Source organism: Gavia stellata, chromosome 1 (genome assembly GCF_030936135.1).
Source record: "Gavia stellata isolate bGavSte3 chromosome 1, bGavSte3.hap2, whole genome shotgun sequence".
In the NCBI taxonomy this organism is placed as follows: domain Eukaryota; kingdom Metazoa; phylum Chordata; class Aves; order Gaviiformes; family Gaviidae; genus Gavia; species Gavia stellata.
The window spans coordinates 72,500,518-72,513,701 of record NC_082594.1 but is presented as its reverse complement, the minus strand read 5'-3'; the positions used below and the strand labels follow the sequence as shown (position 1 = coordinate 72,513,701).

Below are 13,184 nucleotides of genomic sequence, written 5' to 3'. Positions count from 1 at the left end.
TCATCAATATTATTGAACATTAGTTTGCGATGCCACAGGAAAATGTGGTTCAATTTGTATTTCAAATGGATTAAGGTTCCTGAGTAGAATTATAACTTTCATATTGATACTTTCTGTAACAAGGACGCAAAGAGTTTGTGGAAGAACTAGCACAGTATAGGAATTATTCCCACAGAAGAAGAGAACTGAGAAACATCATGTGGTTATAAACTACACCTTAATAAAGATGAATTGAAATAAAGTATATTTTGATTTTCCATTACAGGAAAAACTTTGGTTTTGCTAAAGATTTGTTCAAAAAACCTTTTGCGTTACAAAAATTGTATGTAAAATTCCACTTTTACTTTTGAAAGCTGCAAATCAATATAGCTATAGAAGTTTCTATTAAGTGTCTCATTACTTTTATGCCATTATTGCAGTGTATTAATCAATCTGCTATAAAGCTTTTTTGAGAATGAAGGGTAGAGTCAACTGCATCAGCCACCAACTCTACAGTTTCACTTAAATACCACAAATGGCAACACTCCCTTTAGCTTAACAATCAGCCTCCTACATTTAATTTCCATTTGAAAAATGCATCTGTAACATCTCAATAAACAACATAGCAAAGTAGCCATTAATGCCTTTTTCTTCTATGGCACATTTAACGACAGTAAATGTGTACAAACAGTAAGTAAAAGGCACCACAAGACCAGATACAGATAAAAAGCAAACAGCTTAGGCACAGATTCTTGCCAGAGGGCTATTCTCCACTAATTCAAAAGAGGACCAAGTACAAAAATACACTCGCTAACACAATCACAAGCGGTTTGTCCTACAATTTGAAGTAGCATTAAGCCAGCAGTATCATGAACAATCAAAAACTAATATATACAATTTATATGTAAATGTCTGCTTGAGTTTTATTTAAAACAGCTCTCTCACCTGGCACTCTGGTAATTTTGTGTGCCTAGTGAGAGCCAAGATTGTGGTGTGGGGAGGAAACACCCAAACCCATACATAGGTACTGCATCCACACAAGTTTCACAGATTTGTTTTCCTACAGCTGCTTCCACCCCTTCTCACTTATAGGAACTTCTATCCCAGGGGGCCCAGCTCTTCCCCATGACTCCCATCCACACCCCAGGACCCTCTGTTCCTCTGACATTATAACCCCAGCCAGCAGAACCAGCATTAGGCCCTTGGCACACAACTCCTCATATTGTCCCCCATGTGTCTTCCCATACACATACTTCCTCCACATGTTAACAGCATCTGCCTTTAACCACTAGCAAAAGACAGCAGTGGTGCAGCAGACAGAGCTCTGCACCCATTGTGTGGTCAGCAGGACTGTGAGCAGTGGCTGCCCAGCTAGCGAAGCCCAACACTGCTGCTGAGCTCCAGCCCTTCCCTCCATGGGGCCAAGTGGAGGCTCTGTCCTAGTCCTAACAGCCTGTTTCCTCAAAATTTACAGGAATACAGTGTTAACTGACAACACCAAATTTGAACCAAGCAAGGAGGACAGACTAAAAAAATATTATAAAGAAGTGACAGAGGGCAAACGAGGATGCAGCAGCATGTCTTAAGGCAAAAGAAGCTTCAGTGACACTTCAATTTTTGAGAAAAGTTAACCATAGCCATCCTACTTCCATTATCTGAGTCATTAGTTTACCATTATGACTGCACCAGAGAACAACTTAAAGCCATTTTTACTGAATATACAAACATAATGTGAATGTCCTAGCATCAATGTTTTTCCCGCATGAGGACAAACTCTCAACTTCACCCAATTCAAATCTTTGATCACTGCAGTCTATGCATAGCTAAAATACCACAAAACACGATGCAACTCATCTCTGGATCCCCAAAATACAAGAGAAAGAGAGAAGTCTTCCATTCTGTTATAGCTCATTCCAAGTTAAAAACTTTATCAAACTAAGTTAAATACAGTTAGGTTTAAAGCAACATATTACAAATACTGGGCCAAGCATTAGTCTCTTCTTCAGTGTCTCTGTATACTATAAAACTGCATATTTACTGTACAGAACTGCCTTCTCTGTAAAGCATTGTGGAGGAGGAGAACAAGGGAAAATGAGCCCTGACCTAAAAAGGTCATCTCTACCTATGAATGTGTGTGTCCCACTTAAATCACAAGAGAAAACAGTTACTCTACCATCATGTGTCTACACACAGGAGTTTCAGAAAGGACTCCCCTATTTCTGTCTAGAGCCTCCCTGATCAACAGATACATTTATGCAAAGCGAAAATGTTTAACCCTGACACTTCCACGCAAACAAATTCTACAACACATGCACTTCTATACATCCTCCAGAATGTGACTCGCGGCACATACGCCAACCAACCAGGTAGTAACTGAGTGCTTGATCGCTCTCAGACATCCCAAAAGCCTGTGGACTATTGTGCAATTGCTCAGCAACTACTTATCACAAATATGCACTTATATGAAACTTCCCAAAGGTGTCACTTACTGTGTACACTTCAACAACTTCTGTGTACACAATGGAGATTTCTGGTCATGCAGTAACCTGGTCAGCAACATGATGCCTGTGCAGCAGCATCCACCAATCCGGGGCTAACAGGCCCTGCATCTGAAGGATTTCTCCCCAGGCAAGATTTCGATGAAGAAAAAGAAGTCACGTCCAGGAAAACCCAGGTGTATGTATCCCAAACCTTCTCCAGGAATCATCATATTATCTGCTCACACTCTATTGAAAATTCAGGGCTCAGATTTTGAGAGTTAAGATGCTGTATATTCTCAGATGGATTAACTCAGCTACAGACCAATGTGACAAGGAAACAAAGCACACAGAAAAGTAAAACCATGACACAAAGAAAAAGCAACATTCAGTTCCGACAACCTGAAAGCTTCAGAAAACTTCAACATGATTTGTTTCTACCACAGAATTGTCAGTAACTCTGCGAGTTTCTGTACATAAACCAAGACACTCTGACTATAAACCATTCCTTTCCCTCCCCTCAGAAACCAATGAAACGTACACATACAAGCCAGGAACTACATCAAGAAAACCTAGCTTCCTAAATTAAAATAAGATTAGTAATGGTAGATCCACAGTCAAATGTTTAACATTTTAATACATTAGAAGAAAATTCACCTATCAAAAGAAAACTGGTCAGAAGAGTGCTACCACCTCACAATTAATGCTATTCCAACAGCTGATACTTAAAAATTCTTATTAGCTTGGGCACAAAATCCAAGCATTGCAGAAGTTTGATTATTGTTTCCACATGTGCTACTGGGTTGAGGTTGCTGATGCTCCTTGTTTCTTTGTGCCTTGACAACTGTGTTGAACAAGCTCTGTTTCCAAGAACATACTCTTTTTAACTTGTCCTCCTTGCAAACAAGTCAGGATCAAAGCTTCACCATGCTCCCACATTGCTGCAAATTAACAACCACCTTGTAAGTCAAATGTGATCCTATCACATGTTTTATTCAAATCTCTCTCCAACAGTACCTCTACAGTTTGTCTCTAGGGGCTGTGCAACTAAGTATGAGGGCTGTTTATTTGCACAACTACTTTACTAGTAATTTGTAATGGAAAAAAGATCTGGTTCAGCCCATCTCTGAACTGTCTCAGGAAACTTACATGTTCATGGCATTGATATGTAAGACCACGATGTATCTGTGGGCTACAATAGCAACATTTATGCTTCAAAAGCATAGGAAACTTTTAAATTATTTTTGAGCATAAGATATAAAATTATATACTGCCACAAGCAAAAATAGGGTTTCTGTTGTTTACTGTTAGACCAATGGGTGGCACGTCTGTGGGAAGCATCCACAGGAATAGACAGAAAGCTGTGTGAAAGCCAAGGAGACAACCAGAAAAGCAGCTGGAAGCACAGCTCTAAAAGACTATCTAGAGTAATTGCTTTTTAGGCAGAGACTAGCTGGAATAAAGCCTTGCACTGTGAGCAAGGAAACCACTTTCTATTCACTTTCTGCCACATTCAGGAAAACAAAACATAGTGCATTATAAACAAAACTAAATTATAGAATTACCAGTGTCTCCTCCTAAAAAGAAACAACTTACAGGATTCTAATCCTAAAGATTGTATCGATAATGGAAAAAGCTTTTTGATTATCCAGGCAGCAAATAAAGTCATGATTACACAACGGGAATAAGGTTACTCAGTAAGATACTACTATAAAGTGTGGGGGTGAGGAAAAAAAAATTAAAAAAAAAAAAAAATCACACTTGAAAATAAAACCAAGTCACTTTTTGATATTTTTGTAACAACATTTTCATGGTTCCTAGCTACAGAAAGGGCTGTGTACATTAACAATAAAAGGTTAAGTGAATCTCCTCAAATACAAGCAAACATTTTATGTATTTTCAGGGATCAAATTTTACAATAATAAAGGGCAACTCTCACATATCTCGTGCAAACATCGATATTATTTCGTAATGAAATGCACTGGCATGTCGCTCTTGGCACAAGAAGAGATAAACTTGGCAAAGGTCAAGAAAACCTAGTATAACTTAAGTTAGAAGGGACTTCTAGTGGTCATCTAGTCCAACCCCCTGCTCAAAACTAATTTCAGCAAGATAGCTAGTTCAAAGTTAGATCATTCCTGCCAGCTGTCTTCCCTACCTGAGACTTATTTTGGGAGTGTGATATTCACTTTAAAAAACAGTGTAACTCACTCTTTTCGTGCTAAACCAAATATCTATTGGTACCAAATATGGTATTGGTGTCATTACTTGTCATCGTTGGTTTAACTTGTTCTTGAAAATGCCTACATGGAAATTCTTCACCCCTCCCACAATCTACTCCAGTATGTAACTGTACTTGCCATTACAAAAACTTTTTCCACTACCTAACCTTGCTCTCCCTTTCAATTTCAGTCCCTTATATCCTGTTATTCACTATGGCCACAAACAATAGAATATGTCCTTTTTTTTTTTTTGCAAGAACTTTTAAAATATTTGAAAATTATCTTCCCATCCCTCTTCTCACACCTTTCCTTTAAGCTAAGCAATGTCACGACATTGACCCTTCCCTTACAGTGTAGATTTTCTAGATCTTTGATCACTCCTTGCTCCTTTGAACCTCACCTAACGAATCCATTTTCTTTGCAGTGCACCATCCCGGAGTGTGGACAGTGCCAAGCAGAGCAGAAAGACAACTTCCTATGTCTTGTTGGAATAGTAGACTTCATACTTCTTTACTTCCTTAACACCTGTTCTCTGTTCAATTTCTTTTGTTTTCTGCAATAACGTGATGACTCATGCTTAGCACGTGATTTACAGTAAACTGCCATTCCTAACTAGAATCCTAACATCAAAATTGTTCCCCATTCTTTACATATACATTTTTCTTCTGCCCCACGTTTTGTGTGGGGCACTTTCACCTACCTTCAACCCTCCATTCACCCCCTTCCTGACTAGTTCTCCAATTTGCATAAATCGTTTTAAAATTCAGTGTCTCTGCCTACCTCTGCTGCTCCTTCCAGCATGGTGCTGTTTGAAATTTAGTAAGAAATCTCTCCCTCTCATCACCCAGATTCACTACGGAAAACATCAACCACCACCAAAACCAGGACAGATCATTGTGAAGCCCCTCTTGCTCACTGCTAAAAATGTGACCATGTATCTATTGTAACTACTCTAGGAAGACAGTTACTAGCAAGAAGATAAATACATGCTGGCTTACAATCCATTGCAAATGTTTCTTAGTAGATACATTCATAGACACATCTCTTACAGTAGAGCTGTTAGGGTATGAGCAGCTGGGTCAGATGCAACTTACTTTCCTGGGTTGGCTAAATTACTTATATGATAGTCTCTGCATGGGAGCAGCAACCAGCGTTTTGGAGGAGTCATGCAAGCACAGAAAACTCACGACTGAAAAAGTATTAAGAGAAGCCACACAGAGCAAAAGCATTGCCTTTCCCTAACTCTGAGGGCTGGGCCACAACCAAGAGCGGTACCTCAAGATGTGACTAGACTCAGCCAACATTAAATGCTCTGGTAGCAACCAAGTTTTAGAATCCCATAAACTGTCAGGCTAACCTAGTTAGCAAGTTACCAAAAAGGCAAGGGGACAGAGCAGTACTGCAAAAGCCCCTTTGGTTGTGATCCTTCCCACTCAGCTCACCAAAAATCACTGGTGTCAGAGAAGTTCTGCTGCGTCAGGCACAAGACAGACACAAAGATACTGCAGACCTAAGCACTGCCCACCTGAACAGCTGGGAAATATACCTCTTCTGCTCGATTCATGTGGGACAGCGTGTTCACTACCTGCATAGGACTCAGTAACCATTCCATATCTACATTCCTGATCGACCTTAATGAAATTCAACTCCTCTTTTTAATATCAATAAGCTATATGCCAATCCATCCGTTTTGGAAACCAAGCTTGAAGCGTATTTTATAGAATCATAGAATTGTTTAGGTTGGAAAAGACCTTTAAGATCAATGAGTCCAACTGTTAACCTAACACTGCTAAGTCCACCACTAAACCATGTCCCTAAGCACCTCACCCACACGTCTTTTAAATACCTCCAGGGATGGTGACTCAAGCACCTCCCTGGGCAGCCTGTTCCAGTGTCTGACAACCCTTTTGGTGAAAAATTTTTTCCTAATATCCAGCCTGAATCTCCTCTGGCGCAACTTGAGGCCATTTCCTCTTGTCCTGTCGCAAGTCACTTGGGAGAAGAGACCAACACCCACCACTTTACAACCCCCTTTAAGGTAGTTGTAGAGAGCAATAAGGTCTCCCCTCAGCCTCCTCTTCTCCAGGCTAAACAACCCCAGATCTCTCAGGTGCTCCTCATAAGACTTGCTCTCTAGTCCCTTCACCAGCTTCGTTGCTCTTCGTTGGACACGTTAGATAAAGACTGGAGTAATGTTCATGTGCTGGTGTTAAAAAGGAAACTCCTATTTTCTTTAATTTCAGCTCCTGGAAGATCTGCAACAGAATTTCCAAAGGAAACCAATTTAACAGGGAAAAAAAAAAAAAGACCCCTCTCCTCCCCCAAACAAGCTGACTGGCACAAATTGTTATATGCACTTTCTACTTTAGCATCCTGTCCTGTCCCTTTCCCGGCCTCCACTTTTCCCAGTTCGTAGCGCATTTAATTTTTTTGGTTGGTCAGTCTTAATTCACATCAGTGGAAAACCAGCACATAACTCTGAAAATCAGAATGTGCAGCCAGAAGACTGTAATCAACATTTACTCGAATAACAGCTTCTCTTAGGATCAAAGCATAAACTAAGGTAGGTTATGGTTGCAAAATACTAACATGTATCTCTCAGATTTTTGATCTATTTTTAAAGAGAATATTTGCATAACCACTGCCACAGGGAAAAAAAACCAAACGTATATATACATATATCTCCTGTCTTCCTTGTCCTGTTTCTGCCATGGCTCTGTAGGACTCCTCCCTCCAGAATTCCTGGTTCTTACTCCAAAATTTTCCACCATTGGCTGAGGCCTTTTGTTTTAGTCTCAGTTAGGTTTTCTTATGCTTGTTGTTCATTTTAGGTATTTTGCAGCACTTACGATTATTGTGGCTGAGAAACAGGGTGGTAATTCTAATTTTATGAAAACAGCCAGAGGATAAAGAAAACAACAGTTTTATTATACAGCCCAGCCATTTTCTCTCCAAATGAGAGAAAACATCATGCTTAAAACAAAACAGTAGCTCCAACTATCATTACTTAAGTATGAGGGAATATTCAGTAAAATAGGAAGCTAGTTAAATATCTCAAAAGTAGAAGTCCTCTTGGAGGCCTTCCCACGTGAATTTAAATCAGTGTACCAAAATAAGTCATCCTCATACAGTGAGGAGATCCTATGGTTATGACAACACCCTCGGATGAACTGAAAAACAGAAGCTTTTCCAACTAATCCTTCATCGTTAAAGAAGAATATGTTTTACAATGGGAAAAAGATGACATACACTATTAGTTTCAGATTGCTCTGAAAACTACATAGTTTAGACAATCCTGAAGGGTTAAGTTGCATCAGATTTTCAGGACACATATTCCATTTAGGTCCTCACCACTTCAAGTAGCCAAATGCTTTCTAAACCTGATGCAAGACACTGCCAACTACTGTCTATCACCAAGAACAAAGCACACATACTTTAAAAAAAAAAAAAGAGCAGTTTTTTCTTTAATCAAAGGCAGCAGGATTAGAGCAGGACTTTAACATGGGAAGCAAAGTAGATGAGGCTGATGAATGCCTTGCTGAGGAGTTTCATCCTACCACGTCTGCCCTAATTCAGTGAAGTTATTTACCTTCCTTCCCAACTTCCATGCTGGTGACAGGCATCAGGAAGTTTGCTGAACGAAGAAGAGGTTCTTGAGCATTATGGAGCATAATGCTCTTCCTGAAACATTTTGTACTCAAACCGCTAGTCACATTAAAGATCAAAGCATCAAGATTACACTCTCTACATAGTGCACAACAGCTTTGATGTAATTTTTGTGACTGGTGTAATAGGTACACAGTGCTATTTTGTACCTGTTAGATCTTAAGAGCAGTGCCTTTAGGATATAAAAAACACTATTTCAGTAGCTCACAAATGAGGCGGTGAAGACCTGTGACCCTGAGCAGGTTAGTAGTACCAGAAAGCTTGATTCAGTCAAAAGACATGGTGCTAAGCATAAAGTTATCACTTGCATAAAAGCTCAGTCTTAGGAGGAATTCAAGGACATCTTACACTGAACTGACTAATCGTGAATGTGAAGTGACTGCAGATTCTTTAGAAGTGCTCCTTGTCTACACCAAAGTAATCTGTATTTTGGTAAAATTTCATTTTCAACACCTACTTCATTTGTACTAACCATAGCACATTTTTAACTCCTAGAAAGCAGTCTTACAACTCTTGTTCATGAATCCCACAGGAAAGGTCTTTCCCAGGTATATTCATGGCTTCTACTGCTTCCTTACAATTCCAGTGCTTCTAGACATTGCATGGGGTCCAAAAAGTGACGAAGAGCTCAGCCTAATTTTGAAGACTTTTGCCAACAACCAGAGGTATTTTAGTCAACCTTCTTCAAACACAGTTAACTTTAAAAGCAAACCCATGTAATCGGCCATTTCATCCAAATAGCAGTATCTGCCCCATGAAAGGTTATTTACATTAGACCACTGGATAAGCTAAAGCCATGCTGTTTCCAGTGATGGCACTTCAGACAGAGTATTTCCTTCAACTCCTGACAAGTCTTCAGCATATACTTAAAGTTTGTAAAGCACTGTTCTGATAAATTTTTGCACTTTAAATTAGTACCAAAGTCTGTATCACTTTGAAATGTCTAAATCCTACCCTGCATAGACTGGGACTAGGTATATTTACTAGAGGAAGACATGATCTACAAAAATATCACATCATCCCTGTCTTATTGCTATTCTACAAATGGTTCTGCATTTTAAGTGACATTTATCCAAGATCATAGTTCCTCAATTAAAATTAATCACTTGAAGACTGGATTAGGGTTGTTAGAAACAAGGCACTATGCTTCTGCTTTTAAAAGTGAAATTTGTTTTAGTTATCACTGAGAAGCTAGCAATTTGGGGGTTTGCTTTTTCTTTTAGAAAATGTAAATAGTATTTTCTTTCCAAGTGTAGATTTACTTTGCTGTCCAAAAACTGACAAATACCTACAGGAATCTAGTACATGCCATACAAATGTAACGAATAACAAAGGATGATGATCAGAGTATGCGACACCCCATAGCCTTTCCGTGAACAGGAAGAGCAAGCACTACATTCACTTCTAATTGAGCCACTCAATAATTTGTAATGAAAATTGTGTCAGTGAATTAAGATACCATCCTGCAAGCCTGACTAAATAAACATAAAATTATATCAAAATAGAAAAAAAAAATGTTAATAAATACATATCATCAGTTTCTGAATCTTTTCCATTGGTGCAGAAATGTCTCCAATTGATTGAAAACGTGGTACTAAATGAACTAAAATCTGTTTTGGTTTTAGACAACCTGTGCAAATCAATAAATTGCTAAACAAAGTTAAAAAGTAAAATAAAATTTAGAAAACAATATGCTATGTATAAATTTCTCTTGAAGCAACACCTTAAGAGCAAATTATCTAGACTGTAGTTTTATAACTGTGATTTATGATTAATTAACACATTACTGATGTCTTGTTACACTGATCTAACAAATTACAATCTTAATGCTCAACATCAAGATCTGGAAGAAGATAAATGCAGAACATTTATATCAACATTAAGAACACATTAATTTTAAGTATTTAGATGGTTAAAAAAAAAGTATAAAAAAATAAAAAAAGACCAGTCTGACCAACAAAAGCTTAAATTGTCACTAAGTGCCATATATACTAGTACTCTCCAAATAGCAGTTTTTCATTCCTTTCTTGTAATGACGACTTTTCTTTGTGTTACGCTTTGACAAAAGAGAACAAGACTTGTAAATCATATGTCAAGTAAGAAAGAAAAAAAAAGCATGAGAAAGAATTTCATAGATATGTGTCTTTGCTGAAGTGAAACCAAAATTCTTGTGAGGTTCTTCAGCAAGAAATGAATCAGTAACATAAAATCTAACTAGAGAATGTGGTATTAGCCACAATGAAGAAAATACTACTTACAGTGCTATTCAAATATCCTTTTCTTGTCAGTATTTGGCACATCTACACTTCTGTTGTCCAATTAAAAAAATCTATATATTACCATAACCTTGAGAACCTGTCATTTTTCCTGCTGCTTACATTCAGAAGGCTAGCCTGCCAACCAACTGCTACAGCAGAGATCACACCACAAAGCATCTGCTTCTTCTACAAGTGCCCAATGGGAAGAAAAAAAACCAACTCAATATGTCACAGAACTCATCTGCCTCTTTTATACTTAAATAAGGGTTACAAGTTGGCAGTGCTACAACAGACAGTATTCCTGGAAAACCTCTGCTTCCTCTTATTGGACACAACTGAAGATAATATTCTCAGCAGAACAGTCAGAACAAACCATGCAGCAATCTCACTTAAGACAGAATATGTGTTTTAAAATTACTTGATCTTTGAAGGAAATATTCTACTATGTTTCAAAAGATCAGATGTTTATAAGGGGGAAAAAAAAAAAAAAACAAAACCTTTCTTCTTCTAGAAACAATGGCTGAACAAGTGTATTTACTTTACTGAAGGACAAAACCAAAACATCTTACTTGCAGAAAACAGTCCTGACCCTCAGAAAAAACTGAATTTTCCAAGGTTCACATGGACTGCAATAAAATCAACAAAGATACATAAAAAGGTAAAAGTCTATTACACACAACAGTTACTTGATCGTGCCCCTGTACTCGGCACTGGTGAGGCCACACCTCAAATACTGTGTTCAGTTTTGGGCTCCTCACTACAAGAAGGACATTGAGGTGCTGGAGCATGTCCAGAGAAGGGCGATGGAGCTGGTGAGGGGTCTGGAGCACAAGTCTTATGAGGAGCGGCTGAGGGAACTGGGGATTGTTCAGTCTGGAGAAGAGGAGGCTGAGGGGAGACCTTATTGCTCTCTCCAATTACCTGAAAGAGGGTTGCAGAGAGGTGGGTGTTGGTCTCTTCTCCCAAGTGACTAGCGACAGGATAAGAAGAAATGGCCTCAAGTTGCGCCAGAGGAGGTTTAGGCTGGATATTAGAAAAACTTCTTTACGGAGAGAGTGGTGAAGCATTGGAACAGGTTGCCCAGGGAGGTGGTGGAGTCACCCTCTCTGGAGGCATTCAAGGAACGTGTGGACGTGTCATTGTGGGACATGGTTTAATGGGCATGGTAGTGTTAGGTTGTTGGTTGGACTTGATGATCTTACAGGTCTTTTCCAACCGTACCGATTCTGTGATTATTTCATGAGATTGCTCATGTTACTATAATAGATGCATTTCCCATTACCTGGTCAATTTGTTCATGTTACTTTATTTCTTATATAACACTCTGACAAGAAATATTTTACATTTCGTTCAAAGACAGCAAGAACAGCCTTTCAACAATGTTGATTGGCAGTTTGACACTGCCATCACTGCATCATCAGGGAAGATAGAAAACAGGACCAAAAATAACATTCTCCAGCCGGGTCCATTGGCCATATGTTACATGGCGGGGGGGAGGGGGGCACGACCAAAAACCAACCAGAGACCATATGTTTTTCCAACAACTATAAACCAGGAAAAAAAACTAAAACACAACTAAAACACAACATTCCTCCAACAGGAGGATTTGTTTTTCTTCAGGTACGTATTTTTTCTTTTTAAATCAGGATCACTCTAAATTCATTTTTCTGAATCTACTAGCAGGTGTTTATCCCTCACCAAGGCAATACCTTCTGGAGCAGAGCTAGTCATCAAGCAATTTATGGATTGCTAACATACAGCAACAGTGCATATGCCTGTACTATTCATTCCTCTGACATACAGCCACGTGAAGGTCAGTTTGGTTTTGGAGCCTTTTACTTACCTTTCCCATTTTGCCATGCAGTATACCAGGACAAACTGAGGAAAGTAGTGATGAAAACTAACACGGTGGCCACAGTTCCATTTCGGAGCCTCATCTCATTTCAGCATCACAGTTGTTTATGTTCTATTAGCGACGAGGACCTATCTGTTGGGCGTGCTTCAATGAAGTCAGCTGAAGTCCACCAGCAGCAGCTGGCAAACCGCGACACGAAATGTAGCTCTCACATATCAGAGGTATCATAAATCAATCCATTCCAAACTGTTGTAAGCTTTCTTATAGTTTTCATAAATTAAACTTCTCTTTATTCTTCTAGTCCTGTTTAAAGGAAACAAAATTTTAACAGATTATGCCAAAAATATTTACAAGAGCCCCCCATGTACAAAAATGCAGTAAAGAAATACTACTACACGCTCATTACTGTGGCTTACATGCGTCCCCCTTACACTGCCTCAGTCTCAGCTCGGGGAATAGAACTTGTTAGATTAATTTGTCCTTTTTCTGTTAAGACTGCTCATATCTGGAGGAGCTGTATCTCACATGAATTTGGTCGTTAAAGGACAAACATACACATCACCAACGTTACAATTCTGTCATAAACTCAAGGTGAGATCACATGTCACTCTGGCAGGTGATAAACTGATAGAAGAGTCATTTTCAGGAAGCCAGCAACTCAAGGCCCCACTCCTAAGCACTCACTTCGACAAAACCCCTCTGAAATCAGTGAGGCCTAATGTAACTG

The 13,184-nt window shown here is 39.0% G+C and overlaps 1 protein-coding gene across 1 annotated transcript in view; it reads right to left on the bottom strand.

Annotated features, from left to right (window-relative positions):
• The window catches only part of MGAT4A (alpha-1,3-mannosyl-glycoprotein 4-beta-N-acetylglucosaminyltransferase A), an 80,334-nt gene extending 67,600 nt beyond the window's left edge, over positions 1 to 12,734 (bottom strand). The window contains exon 1 of the mRNA XM_059818890.1: positions 12,446 to 12,734. Within this exon, the coding sequence (XP_059674873.1) occupies positions 12,446 to 12,539 (94 nt within the window). The 5' untranslated portion in view covers positions 12,540 to 12,734. The remainder of the gene's footprint in view (positions 1 to 12,445) is intronic.
• Positions 12,735 to 13,184: the final 450 nt, after the last annotated feature.